Source organism: Vicia villosa, linkage group LG1 (assembly GCF_029867415.1).
Source record: "Vicia villosa cultivar HV-30 ecotype Madison, WI linkage group LG1, Vvil1.0, whole genome shotgun sequence".
In the NCBI taxonomy this organism is placed as follows: Eukaryota; Viridiplantae; Streptophyta; class Magnoliopsida; order Fabales; family Fabaceae; genus Vicia; species Vicia villosa.
In genome coordinates, this window is record NC_081180.1 from 127,755,576 (window position 1) to 127,782,498 (window position 26,923).

At 34.4% G+C, this 26,923-nt stretch overlaps 3 protein-coding genes across 3 annotated transcripts; 1 reads left to right on the forward strand and 2 right to left on the reverse strand.

Moving 5' to 3' along the window:
* Window positions 1–15,936: 15,936 nt before the first annotated feature.
* LOC131644155 (pathogenesis-related protein PR-4-like) lies at window positions 15,937–16,513 on the forward strand. The gene is made up of 2 exons (XM_058914575.1): window positions 15,937–16,210; window positions 16,308–16,513. The coding sequence occupies exons 1-2, from the start codon at window positions 15,956–15,958 to the stop codon at window positions 16,476–16,478; spliced, it is 426 nt and encodes a 141-aa protein (XP_058770558.1). The 5' UTR covers window positions 15,937–15,955; the 3' UTR covers window positions 16,479–16,513.
* Window positions 16,514–16,542: 29 nt separating this feature from the next.
* LOC131653624 (uncharacterized) lies at window positions 16,543–25,445 on the reverse strand. Its single transcript, XM_058923872.1, has 8 exons — window positions 23,656–25,445; window positions 23,510–23,557; window positions 22,943–22,984; window positions 22,777–22,841; window positions 20,941–21,652; window positions 17,443–19,128; window positions 17,311–17,359; window positions 16,543–16,944 (listed from the first exon to the last, which is right to left on the reverse strand). Exons 1-6 carry the CDS (start codon window positions 25,291–25,293, stop codon window positions 17,455–17,457), a joined length of 4,179 nt encoding a protein of 1,392 aa, XP_058779855.1. The 5' UTR covers window positions 25,294–25,445; the 3' UTR covers window positions 16,543–16,944; window positions 17,311–17,359; window positions 17,443–17,454.
* On the reverse strand, window positions 19,876–21,900 carry LOC131644154 (probable protein phosphatase 2C 4). The gene is made up of 2 exons (XM_058914574.1): window positions 20,941–21,900; window positions 19,876–20,784 (listed from the first exon to the last, which is right to left on the reverse strand). Exons 1-2 carry the CDS (start codon window positions 21,424–21,426, stop codon window positions 20,731–20,733), a joined length of 540 nt encoding a protein of 179 aa, XP_058770557.1. The 5' UTR covers window positions 21,427–21,900; the 3' UTR covers window positions 19,876–20,730.
* Window positions 25,446–26,923: the final 1,478 nt, after the last annotated feature.

Sequence of the window (26,923 nt, forward strand, 5' to 3'; positions counted from 1 at the left end):
CACTGCCATTGTTAGGGCTTCAAGAACATGAACGTTCGTATCCCACATTCCAAGCCGTGTTCATTCAAAACGATCCATCCACTGAGTCCATAGCATGATTTTAGGATGACCTGGGCTGTTTTTTTTCATGTCTAATTCGTTTTTGCAAAGTTTGATTTTTATAGGTTATGGCTACGAAATATCGTAGCTAAATCCAAGCTGATTCGTAGCAAATAAATGCACAAGAGCCTGTTGGGGAAGACGATGACGTGATGCACCGTGATTGGCTAGTCAACCTTGCTCAACCTCTCTCCGTTCGTGATTGGTCCACTCAATGAAGACTGGGGTCCACTCAGTCCATATTCTGACCTTTTCCTTCAGACTAGTGATCTTCAAGACCAGGGTTCAAACCCTGGTGGACGCGATATATTTTTTGGTTCAATTTCCCTAACTTCATTTTTCTTTCTTATTTAATTTAATTTTGAACTAACCTTTAATTAACTCATAATTAATTAATTAGCCTTTAACCAATTAGTCAATAGAATTAGATTTAGGTTTTCATTTGATTTAATTTTAATTATAAAAAACCCATAAAAATCACAAAAAAATAGTTAGTTTTAATGTTTAATTTGATTTAATTTATAACTATAATTGTTAATTGGTCTTTTAGGATTTAATGAGATTTTTTTTAAACTAATCTTTTTTTAATTAGGGATTTAACTAGATTAGATTAGATTTAATTTATAATTAAACATATTTTCATTAACTAACTTAGACTTAGGTTAATAAATAAATTAATAGTTAGTTAATAATTAGGTTAAAAAAAGTTTTCTAACCCTGGTTTTATTTCTAATCCTGATTTCAATTTTCTCTTTTCATCTCCCTCTACATCCTGATTTCCCGATTTTATCCATATTTAATTATTTTTAATTATGTAATTGTTCAGAGGTTGTGATAGTCTAATTAGATTTATTTTCTGCACTTTTTGATTATGTAACTGCAAAAGCCTTGTAATAGTTTTAACTAGGATTTTAATTTCCGCACTCCCCTTTTATTGGTTATGTACCCCCCATCCCGAAGTCATGTAATAGCTTATGTTTACTTTCCGCTTTTATTTTCTGCACTTATAAACTGCTAAATGTATGCTAATAGGATTGCATGGAAAGACTAAAACTGAACATAGCTCACTAACTTCAAGATTAAATAACTGAATCTAACACACTCTTGTTCACACACCCACCTTTAGGATAACCCTCTCTTGTTGCCTTCGATTATCTGGTCAAGTCCCTCGAACGTGAGGATACCTTTAGCAATGTTGCATGCGATTAAAAAAATCATCATAGCCCCTCCGATTTAAAGATCATGGTCCCTTCGATGTTGCCTACAATTTAAATGATCTCGTCCCTCGATTAAATGATGATAGTCCCTTTGGATTACTAAGGTATCCTTACATGTTGTCTTCTATGACCATTCGATGAACCTTCGATGTCCCTTTACATCCAATGCATAGGACTACCTACCCACAAATGGTATGGATAGTACTATCACTCAAGGAAAGCCTTAAAGTCTAAGAATGACCTTACGAACTTAGGGTAGGCAACTCTTGATTGCTTGCTCAACTCAAAACATTCAAAATGCTTTTCACACCTCGTTTTTCAAAACATCTTTCAAGATAAATACTTTGTATATGTTCGAATGATGAATCATTACAAAGTTAACTCTTTTACAAAATGTTTTTCTACGCACACACTACACTCTTTCAAACAAATCAAACAAGAACAAGTGAGCTAAGCAGTTAAGAGCCCATGGATACAAAGGATGCTTACACCTTCCCTTTGTATAACCTACCCCCGAACTCAATCTCTTTCAAAAAGGTCTTTCCTGTTCTTTTTGTCTTTCCTAATTGGATAAAATAAAAGTCGGTGGCGACTCTTGCTAACCGCAACATGTTTTGCAAAATAACAAAACAAAAGTCAGTTCTCCCAGCGTGTTACACCAAGGTTGTAGGAAAATAAGTTGACTAAACAATTAATAAATCACTTATTAGAGAAGCAATCAGACTTTTTCAATTTTTCAACCTCTATTAAGTGTACTACCTTAAAGTCTCAAGATAGCTTAAGAAACTTCCCTTAACAAGTCATCGTTTGTTTTCATTCTCTATGAATCATTTGATACAAGAGTTGATCTAACCATAGGACTGATAAATCCATAACATGTTTATCACCTTAACCTTTCATGATCTGCATCATCATTTTAATCAATTCCATTGAAAGACATAATCAATGTCTTGGTTAAATCCATCAAGCTTGCCAATCACTTTTTATTCTAATATTAAAAGTGCTTTCCCCATATTTTAATTTTCCTAAGCGAGTGTTGAGATGCAATTCCCTTAGAAATATATCCTTGAAATTCTGAATGATATAGTCCTTAATGATCCTTTGTTCTTAAGATAGACTTTCTTTAGTTGTTTTATTTCACTTGAGCATGTCTTGTAGAACTTTGTTAGATGCCGCCAGACAGCTTACACATCGAGCATTTCTTGTAGAACTTCGTTAGATGCTCCCAAGTATATTTGATTCTCATTCAAATGTGCAAGTACATAATTCTTAATATCGAAGGTTACTTGATTGACTGGTTGGAATCCTAAACATATTTGTCTTATGTCAGTCCTCCTACAATAGTACCCCAACATTTGACATGGTAAAACGACCATCTCTACTTTTACTTCTTCGGTAACTTGAAGTGTTTATCTTTTCACTTTGGAAATTGTGTGTGTTGGTCTTTTGATTTCGGAGTTGGTCGGTATTAGCGTCGAATTAGTGTTGCGCATAAACAAACATGAAATACCTCAGTAGTGAAGGATAGAAAAACACTTAGAAAGGGGGGGTTTGAATAAGTGTAGCTTTAAAAACTTGACAGATAAAAATAAATTGCACAGATATTTTTATCCTGGTTCGTTGTTAACTAAACTACTCCAGTCCACCCCCGCAGAGATGATTTACCTCAACTGAGGATTTAATCCACTAATCGCACGGATTACAATGGTTTTCCCACTTAGTCAGCAACTAAGTCTTCCAGAGTCTTCTGATCACACACTGATCACTCCAGGAACAACTGCTTAGATACCCTCTAAGACTTTTCTAGAGTCTACTGATCCACACGATCACTCTAGTTACAACCTGCTTAGATAACCTCTAAGACTTCCTAGAGTATTCTGATCCACACGATCACTCTAGTTCCTTACAACTTAATGTAATCAATTCTAAGAGTATTACAATTGCTTCTTAAAAGCTATAATCACAAACTGTGATATTTCTCTTAATCGTTTAAGCTTAATCTCACTAATATATTACAACAGCAATGTAGTGAGCTTTGATGAAGATGAAGATTCTGAGTTTTGATTTGAACAGCGTTTCAGCAAGTTGATATTCACAGAATAGATGTAGAATTCGTTGACCTTGCTTCTCATCAGAACTTCATATTTATAGGCATTGGAGAAGATGACCGTTGAGTGCATTTAATGCTTTGCGTGTTCCGTACAGCATCGCATTTAATGTTATACGCTTTTGTCAACTACCTCGAGCCTTGTTCACGCTGTGTCTACTGACGTAGCCTTTAGTAGCTTTTAACGTTCCTTTTGTCAGTCAGCGTAGCTTGCCACTTGTACTTTCTTCTGATCTGATGTTTGTGAATACAACGTTTGAATATCATCAGAGTCAAACAGCTTGGTGCAGAGCATCTTCTGATCTTCTGACCTTGAAGTGCTTCTGAGCGTGATACCATCAGAACTTCAGTGCTTCTGTTCTCTTGTTCTTCTGATGCTTCCATAGACCCATGTTCTGATTCTGCTTCGACCATCTTCTGATGTCTTGCCAGACCATGTTCTGATGTTGCATGCTGAACCCTTTGAGACAAAGCTTCTGAGCGCTGAATTATGCGTACTCTTTATATATATTTCCTGAAAAGGAAATTGCATTGGATTAGAGTACCATATAATCTTAAGCAAAATTCATATTATTGTTATCATCAAAACTAAGATAATTGATCAGAACAAATCTTGTTCTAACAATCTCCCCCTTTTTGATGATGACAAAAACATATATAAATGATATGAATTTGCGATCAGAAAGAACAGACGGCAAAAGACAAATTACACAGCTATAGCATAAGCATATGAATATGTCTCCCCCTGAGATTAACAATCTCCCCCTGAGATAAATAATCTCCCCCTGAAATAAATACTCGAAGAACTTTAATAAAAGACTTCCCTGATTATTTCGGTAGAGACGATCATATAAGCTTCTGTCTTTAGAGAATTCATAGCTTCTGACTTCTGCTTCCATTGGACAGCTTCAGAACTAGAATTTCCTTAGATCCCTAGAACACTCACAGCTTCTGATTCCTGCTTCCATCTAGGACAGCTTCAGAACTTGAATTTCTTTGATCTTCTGAACATTCACAGCTTCTGACTTCTGCTTCCATCTAGGACAGCTTCAGAACTTGAATTTCTTTGATCTTCTGAACATTCACAGCTTCTGATTTCTGCTTCCATTTTAGGACAGCTTCAGAACTTGAGTTTTCTGGATCTTTAGAACATTCACAGCTTCTGATTTCTGCTTCCCTCGGATAGCTTCAGAGCTTTGAATTTCTACCAACATCACTTCATGCTAGATTTGTATCAGAACATTGTTGAATGTACCAGAGCATCATCAGAGCATCTCTACATCCTGAAATGTTACAGAACAAAAACTAAACGACAAAAGTCAGCATGAACGAGTTAGAACATAAAATGTATATTTGAACACATAATATGTATCAGAGCCATATAGGCTAAAATAATGTATCAGAGCAAATAGAATTTTGTCATAGCAAATAGACAAATATGGATCAAATTCTATTATCAGTGCTTCTGATTTATTCTTCTTTCTTGCTTCTGATCTCTGAAGCTTGACAGCACTCGGCTTGCTTCAGTTTCCATGGTTTTGCTTCTTGTTTTTGCTTTGAAGATTCTCTTCACTTCTTTATACCTGCAAAACACTTAAACCATATAGAACTTGCAGTTCTTGTTAGAAAATGTGTGGGAGCTTTACCCAGCAACTGATAGATTAATCAAATCATTTATCATTTATCTTCTCCCCCTTTTTGTCATAACATCAAAAAGAATATTTCAAAAGAATCAGATGAATAAAACGACAAGTAAAATTACTGGAATGTAAAAGACAAAGAAACTTTTCATTGATAATCAAAAGATATTACAAAAGATGTTTAACAAGCAGATGCAACAAGGAAAAGAAAACTACAAAGACCAAAGCCTAAGACCCTAGCTAAGACAAAGTCTGTGCCAGCATGCCATGAAGGAGTGAAACGCCTTATTGACTGCTTCTTGGGCTTCTAGGCGAGGGGTCAGGGAGACTTGGTTCTGATGCAGATCTTCCACAATCTTTATCAGAGACAGCATTCTCAGCGGGTGAAGATGAAGAGATTTCTTCGGAATGGGTTGAGGGAGAGGAAGGGTTAGATGAAGAGGAAGTTGAGTCTAGAAGGAAACAAGATGAGGAAGAAGATGGAGATGATGGAGGGCTTTCACCAGGGGGTTGAAACACACGTCTAGAATAGTTTCCAGATAACATTGCTTCGAATGGATTCACCTTGAGAGGATCATAGGTGATTTTTATCTTTTTGGGTTTGGAAGGAGATGTTTCAACAGCTTTTCTCTTGTTGTTTTGATCATTTTCATGATTTCCTGGACTTGATGAAGAGTTCATGATGGATTTGCAGATAATGAACAGCTAGGGTTTGATATGAATGCAAAAGGATAGGGAATAGAGAAAGTATGAGAGGGAAGGAGAAGTGTTTGAAGAGTATTTAAAAGAAAAATAAAATGAAACGAATGATGAATAGCATTTAATGTTACGTGACGTGAGGAGAGATAATAAAGACGAATGAGGTGACTAGCACAGTTACCTATGGTCGGTGTCCCTTCAACTGCACGCGCGCTTATCCATGAATAGTAACGACAGGTTTACCATCCTGAGATAAAACGTTACAGCTGTTTTGCTATACAAGAGGTTCTGAATCAACTTAGACAATGAAACGTTAGTAATACCCGAATCATAATTTCTAAAAGATTTCAATCAGAACTTCTGATTAGAAAATAATCCATTTTTATTTCAGAAGATACTCATACATAAGAACTTCTCATCTTCTCATTCTGGGCATAAATCCATACTGATGTTCTTCAGAATGAACTTAAACCTATCTTCAGCCAGGGGTTTTGTAAAGATATCAGCCCATTGATGGTCTGTATCAACAAAGTTTAAAGATATAACACCCTTCTGAACATAGTCCCTTATGAAATGATGTTTGATCTCAATATGTTTAGCTTTTGAATGAAGAATGGGATTCTTAGATAAACATATAGCAGAAGTATTATCACAGAATATAGGAATGTTACTCTCAAATATCTGATAATCTTCTAACTGACTCTTCATCCAGAGCATATGTGTACTGCAACCAGCAGCAGCGACATATTCTGCTTCTGTTGTTGATAGAGCAATAGTTGCTTGCTTCTTGCTATACCAAGAGATCAAATGACTTCCAAGAAATTGGCAACTTCCTGAAGTACTTTTTCTTTCAATTCTGTCTCCAGCATAGTCAGCATCGCAGAATCCTACTAAGTTGTATTCTTTAGATTTTCTGTAAACTAAGCCAACATTAGTAGTACCTTTCAGATACCTTAGAATTCTCTTAACAGCAGTTAAATGAGATTCTCTAGGATCTGATTGGAATCTAGCACACAAACAAACACTGAACAGAATGTCAGGTCTAGAAGCAGTCAGATATAGAAGAGATCCAATCATACCTCTGTATAACTTCTGATCTACCTTCTTACTTACCTCATCCTTACCTAGGATGCAAGTTGGATGCATAGGAGTTTTGGCTTCTTTGCAGTCTAGAAGATTAAACTTCTTCAGAAGTTCCTTCACATACTTGGTTTGGTGAACATACGTTCCTTCTGATGTTTGATTTATTTGTATTCCAAGGAAATACTTGAGTTCTCCCATCATGCTCATTTCAAACTCAGCCTGCATAGACTCAGCAAACTCCTTTCCAAGTGTAGCATTAGATGTTCCAAAAATAATATCATCTACATATATTTGACAAATTAAAATATCCCTTTTAAGGTTTTACAAAAGAGAGTAGTGTCCACTTTTCCTCTAGTGAAACCATTATCCAGAAGGAAAGAACTTAAGCGTTCATACCAAGCTCTGGGAGCTTGTTTCAATCCATATAACGATTTCTTTAATTTAAAAACATGATTAGGAGACATAGAGTCTTCAAAACCAGGAGGTTGATGGACATAAACTTCTTCATCTATATAACCATTTAAGAAGGCACTCTTAACATCCATTTGATAGAGAGTGATGTTATGTTGAGTGGCAAATGAAATTAATAGACGAATAGATTCTAACCTGGCCACTGGTGCAAAGGTTTCTGTATAGTCAATCCCTTCTTGCTGACTATAACCCTGAGCCACCAGTCTGGCTTTGTTCCTTACCACTTCACCTTTCTCACTGAGCTTGTTTCTGAAGACCCATTTTGTACCAATTATATTGAATCCATCTGGTCTAGGAACAAGATCCCAAACATCATTCCTTGTAAACTGATTTAGTTCTTCTTGCATAGCAATTATCCAGTCTGGATCTTCTAGAGCATGATCAACAGAAGTTGGCTCGATCAAAGATACAAGACTTAATTGACAGTCTGCATTGTTCTTAAGGAATGCTCTTGTTCTGATTGGATCATCCTTCTTTCCAAGAATGACATCTTCTGAATGACCAGAAATGAGTCTGGATGATCTTCTGACAGATGGTTCTTCAGATATGCTTAGATTCTCCAGAGAAGCTGATACTTGATCTTCAGATTCTTTGCTTCTGAGAAGCTCTGCTTCTGATGCGTTGCTTCTTGGCTCAACAACTTCTGATATATCAATATCACAATCTGCAAAATTATCAAACTGCTTTGGTTTTTCAGAACCAAGCTTATCATCAAACCTGATATTGATTGATTCTTCTACAATCAATGTTTCAGTATTGTATACTCTGTAGCCTTTTGAGCGTTCAGAATATCCAAGAAGGAAACATTTTTGTGCTTTGGAATCAAACTTACCAAGATGATCTTTAGTGTTCAGAATAAAGCATACACATCCAAAAGGATGGAAATATGAAATGTTGGGCTTACTATTCTTCCACAGTTCATAAGAAGTTTTATTTAGAATAGGTCTGATAGAGATTCTATTCTGAATATAGCATGCAGTGTTTATTGCTTCTGCCCAGAAATGCTTAGCCATATTGGTTTCATTGATCATGGTTCTGGCCATTTCTTGCAGAGTCCTATTCTTTCGTTCTACAACTCCATTTTGCTGTGGAGTTCTAGGACAAGAGAAATCATGGGCAATACCATTTTCTTTGAAGAATTCTTCAAAGGATCTGTTCTCAAATTCACCACCATGATCACTTCTAACCTTTATGATTTTACACTCTTTTTCAGATTGAATCTGAATGCAGAAATCAAAGAACACTGAATGAGTCTCATCCTTGTGTTTCAAGAATTTTACCCATGTCCAGCGGCTATAATCATCTACGATGACTAATCCATATTTCTTCCCTCTGACAGATGCTGTTTTGACTGGGCCAAACAGATCAATGTGCAAGAGTTCTAATGGCCTTGAGGTAGAAACAACATTCTTGGACTTGAATGCAGGTTTGGAGAACTTGCCCTTCTGACATGCTTCACAAAGAGCATCTGATTTGAATTTCAGATTAGGGAGTCCTCTGACCAGATTCAGTTTGTTAATCTGAGAAATCTTTCTCAAACTAGCATGACCTAATCTTCTGTGCCAGACCCACTGCTCTTCAGAAACAGACATAAGACAAGTCACCTTCTGACTCATAAGATCTTGCAGATCTGTCTTATAAATGTTATTCTTCCTCTTGCCTGTAAATAGGATTGAGCCATCCTTCTGATTTACAGCCTTGCAAGACTCTTGATTAAAGATTATATCATAACCATTGTCACTCAATTGACTGATAGATAAGAGGTTATGTGTTAATCCTTCTACAAGAAGTACATTAGAAATGGAAGGAGAGTTACCAGACTTTATAGTTCCAGAGCCAATTATCTTGCCCTTCTGATCTCCTCCAAACTTGACTTCTCCTCCAGACTTAAGCACCAGGTCTTGGAACGTAGACCTTCTTCCTGTCATGTGTCGTGAGCATCCAGAGTCCAGGTACCATGACATGTTGTGCTTTGTCCTTCTTGCAGTCAAGGATATCTGTAATAGGAATAATCTTATCCTTAGGTACCCACATCTTTTTGGGTCCTTTCTTGTTAGATTTTCTCAAGTTCTGATTGAACTTGGGTTTAACATTGTAAGCAATAGGAGGAACAGCATGATAATTTTTAATGTGAGTTTCATGATATTTCCTAGGTTGTGTCACATGCTTTTTGGTGTGTGTTCTGTGAAAACTTTGAGCATGTGAGGTGTGCCTAATATCATGGGAGTGGCCATACTTGAACTGATCATACAATGGCTTGTATGTGAGTTTCATTTCATCAACAGGTTCAAGTTTGTATGGGGTTTCACCCTCAAAACCAATGCCGACTCTTTTGTTTCCAGACACAGCATATATCATAGAAGCTAGCTGACTTCTGCCAATACTTCTAGATAAGAACTTCCTGAAACTTAAATCATATTCTTTCAGAATATGGTTTAAACTAGGAGTGGATTTTTCTGAATCAGAAGGAGATCCAACATTATTGGATAATTTTAAAAGTTTTTCTTTTAGTTCAGAATTTTCCAACTCAAGCTTCTTTGTTTCAAATTCAAATAGCTTTTTCAGCTTTTTGTATTTGAGACTAATCTGAGACTTGAGTTCCAGAAGTTCAGTTAGACCGGAAACTAACTCATCTCTAGTAAGTTCAGAAAATACCTCTTCAGAATCTGATTCTGATGTAGATTCTGATCCGTCATCTTCTGTCGCCATCAGCGCACAGTTAGCCTGCTCATCTTCAGAGTCTGAATCATCTTCTGACTCATCCCAGGTTGCCATAAGACCTTTCTTCTTATGAAACTTCTTCTTGGGATTTTCCTTCTGAAGATTTGGACATTCATTCTTGAAGTGTCCAGGCTCATTGCATTCATAGCACATGACCTTCTTCTTGTCAAATCTTCTGTCATCAGAAGATTCTCCACGTTCAAATTTCTTTGAACTTCTGAAGCCTCTGAACTTTCTTTGCTTGGTCTTCCAGAGTTGATTTAGCCTTCTGGAGATCAAAGACAGTTCATCTTCTTCTTCAGATTCTGATTCTTCAGGATCTTCTCTAGCCTGAAAAGCGTTAGTGCATTTCTTGATATTGGATTTTAATGCAATAGACTTACCTTTCTTTTGAGGCTCATTTGCGTCCAGCTCTATTTCATGACTCCTCAAGGCACTGATAAGCTCTTCCAGAGAAACTTCATTCAGATTCTTTGCAATCTTGAATGCAGTCACCATAGGACCCCATCTTCTGGGTAAGCTTCTGATGATCTTCTTTACGTGATCAGCCTTGGTGTATCCCTTGTCAAGAACTCTCAATCCAGCAGTAAGAGTTTGAAATCTTGAAAACATCTTTTCAATGTCTTCATCATCCTCCATCTTGAAGGCTTCATACTTCTGGATTAAAGCTAGAGCTTTAGTCTCCTTGACTTGAGCATTTCCTTCATGAGTCATTTTCAAGGACTCATATATGTCATAGGCCGTTTCCCTGTTAGATATCTTCTCATACTCAGCATGAGAGATAGCATTCAGCAAAACAGTTCTGCATTTATGATGATTCCTGAAAAGCTTTTTCTGATCATCATTCATTTCTTGCCTTGTTAGCTTTACGCCTCTGGCATTTACTGGATGTTTGTAACCATCCATCAGAAGATCCCATAGATCACCATCTAGACCAAGAAAGTAACTTTCCAGCTTATCTTTCCAGTATTCAAAGTTTTCACCATCAAATACCGGCGGTCTAGTATAACCATTGTTACCGTTATATTGCTCAGCAGAGCCAGATGTAGATGCTGGTGTAGACTTTTCACTTTCATCAACCATCTTTTACTGAAGCGTTTTTCTCTTCCTGAATCTTTTCTAAACACGGTTAAGTGCTTGCACCTTAGAACCGGCGCTCTGATGCCAATTGAAGGATAGAAAAACACTTAGAAAGGGGGGGTTTGAATAAGTGTAGCTTTAAAAACTTGACAGATAAAAATAAATTGCACAGATATTTTTATCCTGGTTCGTTGTTAACTAAACTACTCCAGTCCACCCCCGCAGAGATGATTTACCTCAACTGAGGATTTAATCCACTAATCGCACGGATTACAATGGTTTTCCACTTAGTCAGCAACTAAGTCTTCCAGAGTCTTCTGATCACACACTGATCACTCCAGGAACAACTGCTTAGATACCCTCTAAGACTTTTCTAGAGTCTACTGATCCACACGATCACTCTAGTTACAACCTGCTTAGATAACCTCTAAGACTTCCTAGAGTATTCTGATCCACACGATCACTCTAGTTCCTTACAACTTAATGTAATCAATTCTAAGAGTATTACAATTGCTTCTTAAAAGCTATAATCACAAACTGTGATATTTCTCTTAATCGTTTAAGCTTAATCTCACTAATATATTACAACAGCAATGTAGTGAGCTTTGATGAAGATGAAGATTCTGAGTTTTGATTTGAACAGCGTTTCAGCAAGTTGATATTCACAGAATAGATGTAGAATTCGTTGACCTTGCTTCTCATCAGAACTTCATATTTATAGGCGTTGGAGAAGATGACCGTTGAGTGCATTTAATGCTTTGCGTGTTCCGTACAGCATCGCATTTAATGTTATACGCTTTTGTCAACTACCTCGAGCCTTGTTCACGCTGTGTCTACTGACGTAGCCTTTAGTAGCTTTTAACGTTCCTTTTGTCAGTCAGCGTAGCTTGCCACTTGTACTTTCTTCTGATCTGATGTTTGTGAATACAACGTTTGAATATCATCAGAGTCAAACAGCTTGGTGCAGAGCATCTTCTGATCTTCTGACCTTGAAGTGCTTCTGAGCGTGATACCATCAGAACTTCAGTGCTTTTGTTCTCTTGTTCTTCTGATGCTTCCATAGACCCATGTTCTGATTCTGCTTCGACCATCTTCTGATGTCTTGCCAGACCATGTTCTGATGTTGCATGCTGAACCCTTTGAGACAAAGCTTCTGAGCGCTGAATTATGCGTACTCTTTATATATATTTCCTGAAAAGGAAATTGCATTGGATTAGAGTACCATATAATCTTAAGCAAAATTCATATTATTGTTATCATCAAAACTAAGATAATTGATCAGAACAAATCTTGTTCTAACAAGTAGCACCTCACCATAGAGAAGATAAGAAAAGTATAATTAAATACTAAAAACAAAAACTAATAAAAAAATTAAAAATAAAATAGAAATTGCCAAAATTAAAAAATATAATAAAATGCAGAAAAATAAAACTAAAAGTGTCACACTAAATTGCTTTGTTGAAATCAACAATTCGCAACAACTGCCCTAAAAACTTGATGCCAATAGTGTCAAATTAATAATTAAAAATATTGTCTCCACGAGGACTGTAATTTAACCAGGTAATTATATGCGTCTTAAAATAGTAACAGTTGAGGGGGTTTTGATTTTATCTAGTTTTAAAACAAGAACGAGAAAACTAAGAGAATAAAATTCAAGATGAGCAAGGCGATTAGGCCTTTTATATAGAATCCCCTTATTTTACCTGTTGATGAACTTTGTTTTTATTGAGTTAATTGAAATCATTATCTCACTACAAACTAATAAGACCACTGCACCCAATTCCTTGGTGTACAACTCACTAATTTATACAATAATTCCCTAATTTCTCAGGTCAATTAAAAGTTAAATTAGACATTCTAAGTGCATAAATTCAAAATCAACGACTTCTAATTACCTACCCATGTAAATTACCAAGTCGAATAAATTTCTCTAGATTAGTTAAGTAGAATAATGGTAAGAAGTGCTTATGTATCTATATCGATTTGTGCGCTCATAAATGAACAAAGAGCATTAAGCTCAAGAACTCATTAAATAAGAGAATAATAATAAAACTAGTCAATATATCTCAAACAGACATATAATCCAATAGAGTAATAATAAGGTTCATCTCAAAAAGACCTAATCTAGAAAATTTTAGCTACTCATTATTAAATTAACAAATACCATGAGTTGATAAGTCTGTATCATCAAAATTTATGGAAGAATAGCTCTCCAAAGATTCCATTGCTCTCAAAATTCTCCCCTTAAATATCTCTAGTCGTCACTTTATCTCTCGATTTTATAAATCCTCAAATATTCGGAAAACTGGTTTTAAATAGCAATTATGTGTGTTAGTCAAAAGTGTGTCATCGCGCCAAGATGCTGCAATGCAAGCCTCGTCGCGCCACAAATGAATGCATCGGGCAAGCAAGAAATCCAGGGGCAAAGGCATCTTTTTCTTCTCCTTTTCATCAATATTTTCACTAAGTTTTTATTTCTTACTTGTGGTGGATTTTTGCTCACTTCTTCACTCTTTGGCATGGCTTTTGCTCATTATTCATCCGAATTTTCTCATAAAAATCACGTAATGACAATTGTCATCACTATTCCTCCACCATGTTGACAAGATAGGATGTGTGAGTGTAAAGATCATGATTTTTCTCTAGGAAATGCTTATAAATATAGCGCGTCATATCAAATTGTTGTCGATCCAGACATAGATTGGAATATCACTTGAAAGTGAAAAGACCCTTATATAATCCAAATATTCACCTAGCTTATGATTCATGAGAGACTTTTGACAAACTCTAAGTGCCACAAGTGGGATCCAACCATCTCCGCTAATTGTATTTAGTGCACTGAAACGGAAGAGACGTTTATTAATGTGTTGTGGAATTTCCCTTATGCAAAATAGGTATGGATTCAAATTGGGCCCTTAAATAAAATGACTCAACTTTATTATTTTCTTGCAAAGAGTGGATTACATTCAATTATATAGAAAATGTTGTGGATGTTCACAGATGACATTGTTGGTCTTTATTTATGATATTATGTTGGAACATGTGGAATTGGAAGAAAAAAATTAATGTTTGGAGAAAGGTTTCAGCGGCCAAACAATCCAACAGAGACAAGTATGCATGTGGTGAAAGAAATCGAGAACGGAAACTGTATACAGTCCAATGTTAGAGTATTACACAACTATTATTCTCGTGAAGAAAATCGTTGTGAAGATTGAGTAGCCAACTATAGCCTTACTTTGAACGACTGTGAATTTTTTATTCTCCAAATCTCTCGACGCGTGAGTTGAAGAATTTATCAACTGAAGATATCTCTGGAGCCTCATTTCCTAAATTTGTTAGAGTTTCTTCTTAGTTTTTTTTTTCCTTTTTCTTCTTTCGGTCTTTAGGCCCTTCTTGTACCAAAAAAAAACATGTAGCATACTAACATGTTTTGACTTGGCCAGTGACTCAGTAGCTGCAACACTTTGAATGACAAATTGGTGTACCTCTATTTTAAAGCATCACACCGGAGAACGCCACCACTATCATCTACATCATTGATATACATCCAACAACCCTCTACAATCTAAGTCGGATGATTTAGAGAAGTTATAATTGTCATCCTATATAAGCATGACTCAGGTATTCTTCTCATTCACATTTGTATAATTCCATCTCTCTCGGACACTTACTTAATATTGGAGTGTTAATTTTGCATATATCATCTTGTTGATTGCTGGATATCTCAAATATCTTATCAAATGCCATTTTATAGTGGTCATTTTCTACATCTCACACATTCTCTATTTTAATACGGAATATAACAAAATAAACAAAATTTTAAATAGAGAAAGTATTTATGTACATCGTGATTAGGGGTGGAAAAACGGGCCGGGTCCGCGCACCCGTCAAAAAATGGCGAGTTGGTTTGACATTTTAGGCACGCCGTCCGCCATAGTCCGCCCCGCCAAAACCCGCCGTCCGTCAAAGCCCGCCGCCCGCCAAAACCCGCCGCTCCGTCAAAATCCGCTATTTTTTAAGTTAATTCTACTAATTCTAATTCTTGATGGTTTTATTTTATACATTTATTTGTGAATATATGCAATATTTTTAAGTAAAATTTGTTAAAAAATGCTTTATAAAAAATTGTTCTAAAAACTATGTGAAAAATCTAATTAAAATGTAAAAAAATCTATTAAAAAATGAATAAATAATAAATAAAAAAATAGGCGGGCAAGCCCGCCGCTCGCCAACCCGCCACCTTGGCGGGGCGGACTAGGTTTTTATGTCCATCTCAATTTGCGGGCTTGCCCGCCCCACTCTTTTTTTTGGCAGGCATATGACGGAGCCGGGCGGGGCGGACCGCCCGCTTTGCCATCCCTAATCTTGATTGCCTTGGAGAGCTACTCTGATAATATCAATTTTCCATTGTTCTTCTTTGTATGCATGCACAAAACAATAAATGTGCAATTGGCTAATACTTTTCGTGTCCCTTAATTTTGTTTCCTCACTGATACAATAATATCATGACTATAGCAAGTTGAAATCAAAAACTACGAAGTGGATACATACAGACGAATTGAGATTATAAAAAAATTGAATTTCATAATTTATTAATGTGATATAGGACTATTGTTGCCACTTTGTCCAAGCTTCATGTGTTTGATTGCAAACATTTAGAGACAAATATAATATAATTGGCATGATAAGATAAGCATTGTATGTAACTTTTTACTATGAGCTTTGATTGTACTGGCATCAATTGATGCCGGCCACAAAATAAGCCTATAAAATGCAGGTACATCTATGCATAAATCAATTACAATTTGCAAGATCTAAAACTTATTCACATCACAACTATGACAAGGTTTACCTTATGCATGTTGTCTTTGTTCTATGTTCTAGTTTTGGCCTCTGCACAGAGTGGTACTGTGACGGCTACATATAATTTATACCAACCAGAACAGCATAACTGGGACTTACTAGCAGTAAGTGCATTTTGCGCAACTTGGGATGCAAACCAGCCTTTATCATGGCGGAGCAAATATGGTTGGACTGCTTTTTGTGGGCCTGTCGGACCTCAAGGCCCTGATTCCTGTGGCCGTTGCTTGAAGGTATGATGATATATGTATTGTGTTTTTCTTTCATTTTTGTGTTGTTTCTTGATCGAGAAGTTAAAGCATTCTGTTTTATGTTTTGTTTTGGGTTTAGGTGAGAAACACTAAAACTGGAGATGAGGAAATAGTAAGAATTATTGACCAGTGTCATAATGAAGGCTTAGATTTGGACGTTAGTGTGTTTCGGAGGCTTGACTCGGATGGAAGTGGGGATGCTCAGGGTCATCTTATTATCAACTATGATTTCGTGGACTGTGGTGACTAAATAGATACCATCATAAAGTTGTAATAGCTATGAAAGTGAAGAAAAAATGCTGTTCTTATAAGGGTTTGTTAAATTTATATATGTTTCATTTTATTGAAAATTTAATAGATGTGTACTACTAATTGTATAAAAAGTTAGTTTTACATTGTTGTTAAATTGGAGTAGTATATCTCTATATCTATAGTACTGATGATTCAATGCTGTCGTAGTAGCTAAAGAGAAACTGCGATAATATAATATCATATCGATTCTAAATTTTAACATCAAGTTGTTGGTCTCCATTTCTACCTCTCTACAAATGCTATTGTTTCTCTTCCTTAAGCTTTTCCATTTCTTGTTTGTCACCTCTTGCATCTGCTCTACATCATCTCAACTACATCCTTAGGCACATGAGTAAAAACTGAACAACCTCTTCATCAATGAGAATCAGCTCATTGCTTGCATCCTCCAAATTATCATTTGCTTCCTGTGATAAACAGAATACCTCAGCATTCACATCATAATATAATAAAACAATAGATTTGCCATTGCATAATTATTAGAAGAAAGTGAAATTAAAACCATTTCAGGACTTGAAAGAACAGATGCTTCATCAACAACTACAACATTCTACAAAATGATTGACAGGAAAAATAGTTCCCATTTCTTAATGTAAAGAAAATAAAACAGACTCAAAAATCAATTGCACAAATTCGTGGGTAAAAATCTTAAACCTGAATCCTTTCTTGCATGCATTGACTTTAACATATAGAGTCAAGAAATCAACAAATTCCAATCAACTAAGAACAAGACAACGGTCAATGATATGGTAATGAAGTATAAAAACACTTACCAAAAGAAACAATAATAACAAAAACATTCTTCCCCAAGAGGTGAAGCATCTGCATACATAAATGAAATGATGAGATAATGCTGAAACATAAATTCAAAATATTAACAATGTATAAGTAGAAATACATCTTACTTAGTATCGTTCTTACAATAGACCTCTCCCAATCATTTCACGAATAAGTTTCTCCGCCATATCATTTTCATCTTTTCCAAACAAAGCAAAAATCATTATTTCATAAGTTATAGCATTCGGAATGCAACCATTGTCTTTCATTTCTGACAGCATGGTCAGTGCTTCATCAAACAAGCCCTTGATACAAAATCCCTTGATCATAGCATTATATGTATAGACAGTTAGATGGTAGCCTTTAACCAAAAGATCTTCAAAAATGTTTTGTGCATCCTTTAGTCTACCACTTTTGCACAATTCATTGATAAGAATATTGTATATGCACACATCTGGTTGAATACCTTGGTCTTTAAATTTTGTTAACAATTCAATTGCCTTGTCAACATGATGGTTTTTGCATAAACCATCCAATATAGAAGTGTAAGTAACTATATTAGGCGGTTGACCTCTATCATGCATCTTATCGACAAGTTTCAAAGCATGTGATATTCTCCCAGATTTGCACAAACCATCTATAAGGGTATTGTAAGTTACCGTATTAGGAAAAATTTGTTTGCAATGCATTTCTTCAAAGATCTTCATAGCTTCATCAACCATTTTAACTTTACAAAGTCCATTAATAATGATGTTGTAACTCCGAACATCAGCTACTACTCCTTGTCGAGACATAATGTTTAGAATATCCATGGCTTTGTTCACTTCATTTACAAGACAATATCCGTCCATTAAAGTGTTATAACTAACAACATTAAGTGCAACACCTTTTCTTATCATCAAAGCCAACACTATTTTAGCTTCTTCCACTCTACCTTCTTTACAAAAAGCATCCATCAATGTACTAAAAATGTACACATTTGGGATGACGTTTTCCAATTTCATTCTATTTAACAAATGAATCGCTTCTTTCAATCGACCAACAATACAAAAACCATAGATTAAAGAATTGTAAGTGAAAACATCGGGAGAAATTCTTTTGGCAACCATTTCAGAGTATAAATCAAATGCATCAATAAGATTTTTATCTTTACATAAACTATCCATAATTGCATTGTACATTACCACACTAGGTTGAACAAGTTTCCCATCAACTTGTCTTAGCACTTTCAGGGCCGCAGTTGTTTCTCCAACTTTGCATAACCCATTGATCAATGTCCCATAACTAACTTGATCTAAATGAAATCCCTGAGCTACTACCTTGTCATGAAAGTGCAATGCTTTATGAACTTGACCTTTGAGACAAAAACCCTTGAGTAATGTAGTCAAAGTTATAGTATCTATTTGATAACCCCTCTTGAGAATTTTGACCAATACAGAAAAAGCAAAAGTGAGTTGACCTAAATGACAGAAAGAATTGATGAGGGTGTTGTGAGTTACAAAATCAGGAGAAAGTCCGCTTGATTCCATTTGTTGACAAAGAGAAACAACAGTGGAGTAATGTTTGGTCTTGGCAAGGGAACCTAAAATCTCACCAAACTGAATCATGGGAGGGGTAGGTTTCATATGAAGCATTTGATTGAACAAGGAAACAGCATCAAATTCATGACTAAATTGTTGCGGAGAGTGAGTGTATGGTTTTGAAATTGATGATTGAAAAGGATGGGAATTGGGAACTGAAAGAGAAAGAGCGTACCTGAAGGACCTTAAAAGCGACATCGTTGTCTTGTTGAACCAAAATCTTGAATGAGTTAATTATGGAATGGAATGAGACAACATCCTTAAAACTATAACAAAGCTTTGATTAAGGAGAACTTATTTCGATTGTTTTTTTTTTTATTGTTTGAGTTATTTGTGAGGTACTAAATTGTCACGTTCTAAACCAATTTTAATAAGCAATCTATATCTTCTCCAATCAATTCAATTCATATTTACCTCCACAAATTATCAAGATCAATATTATTTAATGATAAATAACATATTTTATGTATTGCTTCAAGATCTAACTTACATAAATATTTAAGCAACGGAAACATCACTTATATCTACTTCAATAATTAAAATATTAAATTTCAGAACTTATAAATCCTAGTGTACATTAAACAATCTTCATAAAAAATACTCTAAAGCTAGTTTAGATTGAATAAAATAGAAGGGTAATGAAGGGCACATGTTAAAGACATTATAATTAAAAAAAATTATATATAATAAAATCATATTTAAGGCGGAATAGAATAATTTAGTTCATTTTATTATATATATCTTAAATTAGGTGAAATAAAAATTTAAAAATTTAATAAAATCTAACTTGGTTTGCAAACGCTATAAAAAGGATTTGACTTAATTGCAATTTTGGTCCTTCTATTTTGTTTTTTTTTAGTTTTAGTCTCCATATTTTAAAAATCACGGTTTTAACCTTTTTTTTTTTAATTTTTGTTTTGAATTTTAGTCCCCCAATCAATTTGGGATTAATTTTTAATGATGTGTCCCTTCCCTTGTTTTGACGAAGTGTCAATTCTATTTTTCCCAATATATTTCCACGTAATACTAATCCATTTAAAATTAAGTGATTTATATTTTAAAGTAAAAAATATTAATATTAATCAATTGTTTTTAGGCTTATTTAGTCCTTAAGTCTCATAACTTAATTTCAGTTTTCGTTTTAGTCTCTTATGTAATAAACGTTACAATTAAGTCCCTTAACAAAACTTTCGTTATCGAAGTTGGTCCATTCTGTTAATTTGAGTGTGAAAACGTTAAGTTTGATGATCTGGCATGACAACAAGGCGTATTTAGTATTTGTGACTCAGCATATGTATTAAAAAATTGATTTTCTTTAGGCTATGTTTGGGAGTTTGGAGAGGAGGGGAGGGGAAGGCTTCCAAAAACAAAATTTTAAAAAAATATAGGAAAATATTTGACATTTTTTGAAAAAATGATTTTGTTTAGAATGATAAAAGAGTCATTATCATTAATATATTTTTAATTTTGGGAATACTATAACAATCTAAAAGATATTTGGAACATTTATGTAAGCCCTTCAAAACCCTCCAAAACCCTCCTTCAATACAATTTTTGAGTTCCCCCATTTTATGGGGTTTTTGGTATTATGAATAAACTCAAACCCTCCAAAACCCTCCTACCCAAAATCTTTTTATCCTTTTCACCCAATTCTTCTTATTTTTCAAAGCCCTCCCCTCCCTTCCCCTCCAAACTCCCAAACATAGCCTTAAACTACAGGAACTTTATTTTCGGAGGTTAAAAACCCTCGCAAACTATTAATAATATGTAAAAAAAATATAGCAATTGTCAACACTTTTTTCTTTTCTCTTCTTCTTCCTTTTGTTGTCCTAACCCTTATCTATCCTTGAAATTTCTACTAAACTTGCATCCATGTGTGAATTGATAATCCTAAGTGGTCATAGAAACAAGATTCTTCAGCATCATTAAAATTTTGTTCCTCACAGTTAATTACAACAAAATATATGATGCTTTAATTTAATAAGCAAAAAACATCGAATCCACATTCTGGATTCATGTCCATTTGATTTTTGGTAAAGAATTTACCTCTTCAACATTGGATCTATGATCTTTGGTAAGATGAAAAGTACTTAAACTAGGAATAACATTTAATTTATCAGCATCTTCCCATGATTCAAGATCATGCATCGTCTCTTCATTAATCCTCTCCAAATCCTGTTGAATTTTCCCAATCCAATAATCAGGTTCAGCCTTTTGTGCCAACACAGCTTTACTATCTCCCACATTCATCACATAAACATCTTCCCCTTTCATCAACATTACAAGAACACATGAACCCATCAAAGCAAGTTCTGGATTCTCCATCACCATCTTATCAGCAACATCAAGATAAGACTCCTCGATTTTCCTCAAAGCTCGAGATAGAGCTTCCAAAACATATGAATGATTAACAGAATCATTCTCACCATCATCACCACTAAGTTGCTCCTTCAATCTTCTATCAAGCTCTAGTCTCTCCCTGTCCCATTCACATTTCCATCTCCTGTGATTTTCTTCGTGTTCCATCTGCATCTTTGTACTTATTCTTCTAATTCTTCCCTCTTTTTTTCTCTTCGAAACCAAATCCCCTTTCTCTTGTCCAACACATTGGGAACAATCATCAAACACCTTACCTTCTTTTCCTTCAACAACATCAACAACATCAACATCATCAATCGAATCACGCACTTTCGAATTCAAATTATCCGACAAAAACCCATCATCCCAAAGCAACCGTTTAAGCTCCTTATGAACAAAACTATAAAGATTCGAAAGTAAATAATCAAAAACAACAACATGAACACGATTCCTAACTGAATAAACAACCAACAATATGATAAGAGAAAAAAAAAAAAGAGATGGAAAACACCATAGGAACTTGTTGTTGCAGAAAGAAGGATAAGGAAAAAAAAAAAGAGATTGAAAAGAGATGGAGGCGACTGCTAGAGTTTGAAGATGAGAGAAGAAGGTAACTTCATATATAAAATAATTCTTAATAAATTTTAAATAACAAAATATTTTAAATCAATTAAAATAATTCTAAATTAATTAAAATAATTCCATGTCAATCAAATAAATACAGTTGGCCTGCCCGTCTACAAAAGTTAACGGATTTTGTTAAAATTTAACAGAAGGGATTAATGTGAGTATCAGAAAGTGATTTGAGGGACTTAAAAGTAACGTTTATTAAATAAATGACTAAAGTGAAATCTAAAATTAATTTGAGGGACCAAAAGATGTATTAAGCCTTGTTTCTATTTAAATTGGCAGAAAATTTTCATCGAAGAAGAATCCAACCCCCCATAGAGTAACATTTATTTTCTTCTCTCTATATGAGTTTGTCCAACGAATATCTTCTTCTCATAATTCGTTAATCATCTTCTTCCTCAAGCTTCACCTTCTCCTTTCTCCAATGATCTCAATCAGATCCACCGTGCCGGGCCGTGCCGCTTCCCACATCAACGTGATCGAAAAGTGGTGGTGCATTTAAGCCAAAGGATTTTGTTTTGCCAAAGTTCTAGTCATACTTGGTATTTCATTGCACTGCTCATATTATATTACTCTTTCATATAAAAAATCAATTTTACAATTCCATTGTATTTATTTTGAATTATTCCAAAAGCTGTGCGATTTATCAAAAGTTTTGAATAAATTATCAAATTTTTATAAGTATTTTTGAATCAATCATCAATGTTGTCGTAGTAGCTAAAGAGAAACTGTGATAATATAATATCATATCGATTCTAAATTTTAACATAAAGTTGTTGATCTCCATTACTACCTCTCTACAAATGCTATTGTTTCTCTTCCTTAAGCTTTTCCATTTCCTGCTTGTCACCTCTTGCATCTGTTCTATCATCATCTCAACTTCATCGTAAAAACCGAACAACCTTTTCATCAGTGAGAATCAGCTCATTGCTTGCATCCTCCAAATTATCATTTGCTTCCTGTGATAAACAGAATACCTCAGCATTCACATCATAATATAATAAAACAATAGATTTGCCATTGCATAATTCTAAGAAGAAAGTGAAATTAAAACCATTACAGAACTTGAAACAACAGATGCTTCATCAACAACTACAACATTCTACAAAATGATTGACAGGAAACATAGCTCCCATTTCTCAATGTAAAGAAAATAAAACAGACTCAAAAATCAACTGCGTAAATCCGTGCGTCAAAATCTTAAACATCAATCCTTTCTTGTATGCATTGTCTTTGACATAAAGAGTCAAGAAATCAACAAATTCCAATCAACTAAACAACTAAGAACATATAGCATCTACAAAGTGTCGTACCATTCCAGTTGATACTTGATAGCAGAGACTTTGATGGAAAAGAATTCAAAGGGACATTAAAGTAATTGAAGTATTGTCGTTGTAATATAGAAATGACATTAAAAAGATATTAAAACTCATCTTGTTTCTTTCAAACTCTACTGAAATGGAATTTTATCACATATAGTGTCAGGATATTTGCTAGAGGGGTAAGACAATTTGTACAAACTCAACCCAACAACACTCCTAAGACAACATTAAATTTAATATTCTACTGATTTCCTTCAAGTTAGAACTCGCCAATCTATCAGGTAGTGAAGTATAAAAACACTTACCAAAAGAGACACTAATACAAAAACATTCTTCCCCAAGAGGTGAAGCATCTGCATACATAAATGAAATGATGAGATAATGCTGAAACATAAATTCAAAATATTAACAATGTAGAAGTAGAAATACATCTTACTTAGTATCATTCTTACAATAGACCGCTCCCAATCATTTCACGAATAAGTTTCTCCGCCATATCATTTTCATCTTTTCCAAACAAAGCAAAAATCATTATTTCATAAGTTATAGCATTCGGAATGCAACCACTGTCTTTCATTTCTGAGAGCATGGTCAGTGCCTCATCAAACAAGCCCTTGATACAAAATCCCCTGATCATAGCATTATATGTATAGACAGTTAGATTGTAGCCTTTGACCAAAAGATCTTCAAAAATGTTTCGTGCATCCTTTAGTCTTCCACTTTTGCACAATTCATTGATAAGAATATTGTATGTGCGCACATTTGGTTGAATACCTTGGTCTTTAAATTTCGTCAACAATTCAATTGCTTTGTCAACGTGATGGTTTTTGCATAAACCATCCAATATAGAATTGTAAGTAACTATATCAGGCAGTTGACCTCTATCATGCATCTTATCGACAAGTTTCAAAGCATGTGATATTCTCCCAGATTTGCACAAACCATCTATAAGGGTATTGTAAGTTACCGTATTAGGAAATATTTGTTTGCAGTGCATTTCTTCAAAGATCTTCATAGCTTCATCAACCATTTTAACCTTACAAAGTCCATTAATAATGATGCTGTAGCTCTGAACATCAGCTACTACTCCTTGTCGAGACATAATGTTTAGAATATCCATGGCTTTGTTCACTTTATTTACTAGACAATATCCGTCCATTAAAGTGTTATAACTAACAACATTAAGTGCAACACCTTTTCTCATCATCAAAGCCAACAATACTTTAGCTTCTTCCACTTTACCTTCTTTACAAAAAGCATCAATCAATGTACTAAAAATGTACACATTTGGGATGATGTTTTCCAATTTCATTTTATTTAACAAATGAATTGCTTCTTTCAATCGACCAACAATACAAAAACCATAGATTAAAGAATTGTAAGTGAAAACATTGGGAGAAATTCTTTTGGCTATCATTTCAGAGTATAAATCAAATGCATCAATAAGATTTTTATCTTTACATAAACTATCCATAATTGTATTGTACATTACCACGTTAGCTTGAACAAGTTTCCCATCAACTTGTCTCAGCACTTTTAGGGCCGCAGTTGTTTCTCCAACTTTGCATAACCCATTGATCAATGTCCCATAACTAAATTGGTCTAAATGAAATCCTTGAGCTACTACCTTGTCATGAAAGTGTAATGCTTCATGAACTTGACCTTTGAGACAAAAACCCTTGAGTAATGTAGTCAAAGTTATAGTATCTATTTGATAACCCCTCTTGAGAATTTTGGCCAATACAGAAAAAGCAAAAGTGAGATGACCTAATTGACAGAAAGAATTGATGAGGGTGTTGTGAGTTACAAAATCTGGAGAAAGTCCGCTTGATTCCATTTGTTGAAAAAGGGAAACAACAGTGAGGTAATGTTTGGTCTTCATAAGGGAACCTAAAATCTCACCAAACTGAATCATGGGTGGGGTAGGCTTCTTAAGAAGCATTTGATTGAACAAGGAAACAGCATCACATTCATGATTAAATTGTTGTAGAGAATGAGAGTGTGGTTTTGAAATTGATGAATGAAAAGGATGAGAATTGGGAATTGAAACAGAAACAGCGTACCTGAAGGACCTTAAAAGCGACATCATTGTGTTGTTGCCACACTCAACACGTTGTTGAAAGAATGAACCCAAAATCTTGAATGAGTTAATTATGGAATGGAACGATACAACATCCTTAAAACTATAACAAAGGTTTGTTCATTTGGTTCAGGGACTCGGCGGTAAATAAAAAGTGAGGTTGATTAGATAAGAGGGTTGTTCGCGGTGGTTCGGTTTTGGTGTTAAAAATTATTCTTATCGCATGAGAAAAAAATATGTGATTCAGTTTGGTTCGATTTACATTTAAAAATAAAATAAAATCAAACCAAACTAATGCAGTTTGAGTTGATTCGATTTTTTTAAAAAAAATTATGAAGCCATAAATACACATATAGAAGAAAATATAATTTTGTGTTTTGTCATTCATACATTTCTATAAAAAAAATTATAATTATCAAAGTAATAAAATTACACCGGTTACACATTTATTTAATGTCTAAAGAATAATATGCATACCAATAATTAGTTTGTCTAGTGGTGATTGGAGTTAGATTTGATAGGGAGAAAAAAATAATAGAGTTTAAAGATAGTGCTCTGTCAGTGTAAATCAGTTTTACACATACAACCAATCAAAATGCTTTAATTTTCCATGTAATTACAGTTTTTTAAAATTAAAAATGGGCTTTATTCTGATGCATGTCTCTCATTGGTTGACAGTGTAAAAATATTTTACACTGTCAGTGCATTTCCTTTTTTTCCAAAATAATATACATGAAATTACTAAATATCATACAAACGAAAAAATATATTTTTTAAAATAATATTTATAATTGAATAATATTTTTTTTGTTTTGTTAATATATAATATAAAATAAATATCATACAAAGAATATCATAAAAATACATATGATATTTATATTTGTTGATTTCTCTAAAATTAAAGAAATATATATTAGTTAGTAAGATTTTATAACGTAATGCGGTTTGGTTTGGTTTAGTTTGGTTTGCAAAATACAAACAGCAAACCGAATCAAACCGTGCGGTTTTATTAGAAAATGACTCAAACACATCCGAATCAATTGCGGTTTTTTATTGTTTCGATTTGATTCGGTTCGATTTTGCGATTTTCTAATAGGCCGATTCGGTTTTGAACACCCCTAATACTAAGGTTACGTTTAGCTCGAATAAAATAGAAGGGTGATGATAACAAGTGCCCTAATGACACATTTCAAAGACACTATAATTAGAAAAAATTTAATGTAATAAAGTCATATTTAAGGTTTCAACCCGTTTCAAGAAAATATTTCTTATAAATAGTTTATTAACTTGGGTCATTGGGACACATGTTAGTAGGGATGACAATTTGGTCCGTATCTTATGAGTACTTGCAAAAAATATCGACAACGCGTAGGGTAAAAACCCGCAAAATAGGTATAGATACGGGTAATTACCCATTAAAATAAGTGGGTGTTGCAAATTATTAATAATAATTAATAATATGAGTGTGTTCCAAAATGACAAGAAAAATATGTTATGATTTGAATTTTAAATTCGGAGAGTGGCAACTCTTCATGAAATGCTGCAGAATAAAATCATGCAACCGTTGGTGAACCATGTTGTGGGCCAAAAGTCATAACTCTTGAAAAAGGAAACTGTTTCACCAAGGGTCGCTACCTTG

What these genes read in the sequence shown, in the direction of transcription:
- LOC131644155 (XM_058914575.1), top strand. Translation starts at nt 15,956, where the DNA reads ATGACAAGGTTTACCTTATGCATGTTGTCTTTGTTCTATGTTCTAGTT. An exon ending in CCTGTGGCCGTTGCTTGAAG is followed by an intron (nt 16,211 to 16,307) that starts GTATGATGATAT and finishes TTTTGGGTTTAG; the next exon opens with GTGAGAAACACTAAAACTGG.
- LOC131653624 (XM_058923872.1), bottom strand. Translation starts at nt 25,293, where the DNA reads ATGATGTCGCTTTTAAGGTCCTTCAGGTACGCTGTTTCTGTTTCAATT. An exon ending in TGATTGGGAGCGGTCTATTG is followed by an intron (nt 23,558 to 23,655) that starts TAAGAATGATAC and finishes TTATGTATGCAG; the next exon opens with ATGCTTCACCTCTTGGGGAA. An exon ending in ATAGATCCAATGTTGAAGAG is followed by an intron (nt 19,129 to 20,940) that starts GTAAATTCTTTA and finishes TCCATTCCATAA; the next exon opens with TTAACTCATTCAAGATTTTG.
- LOC131644154 (XM_058914574.1), bottom strand. Translation starts at nt 21,426, where the DNA reads ATGCAGATGGAACACGAAGAAAATCACAGGAGATGGAAATGTGAATGG. An exon ending in ATAGATCCAATGTTGAAGAG is followed by an intron (nt 20,785 to 20,940) that starts GTAAATTCTTTA and finishes ATGACCACTTAG; the next exon opens with GATTATCAATTCACACATGG.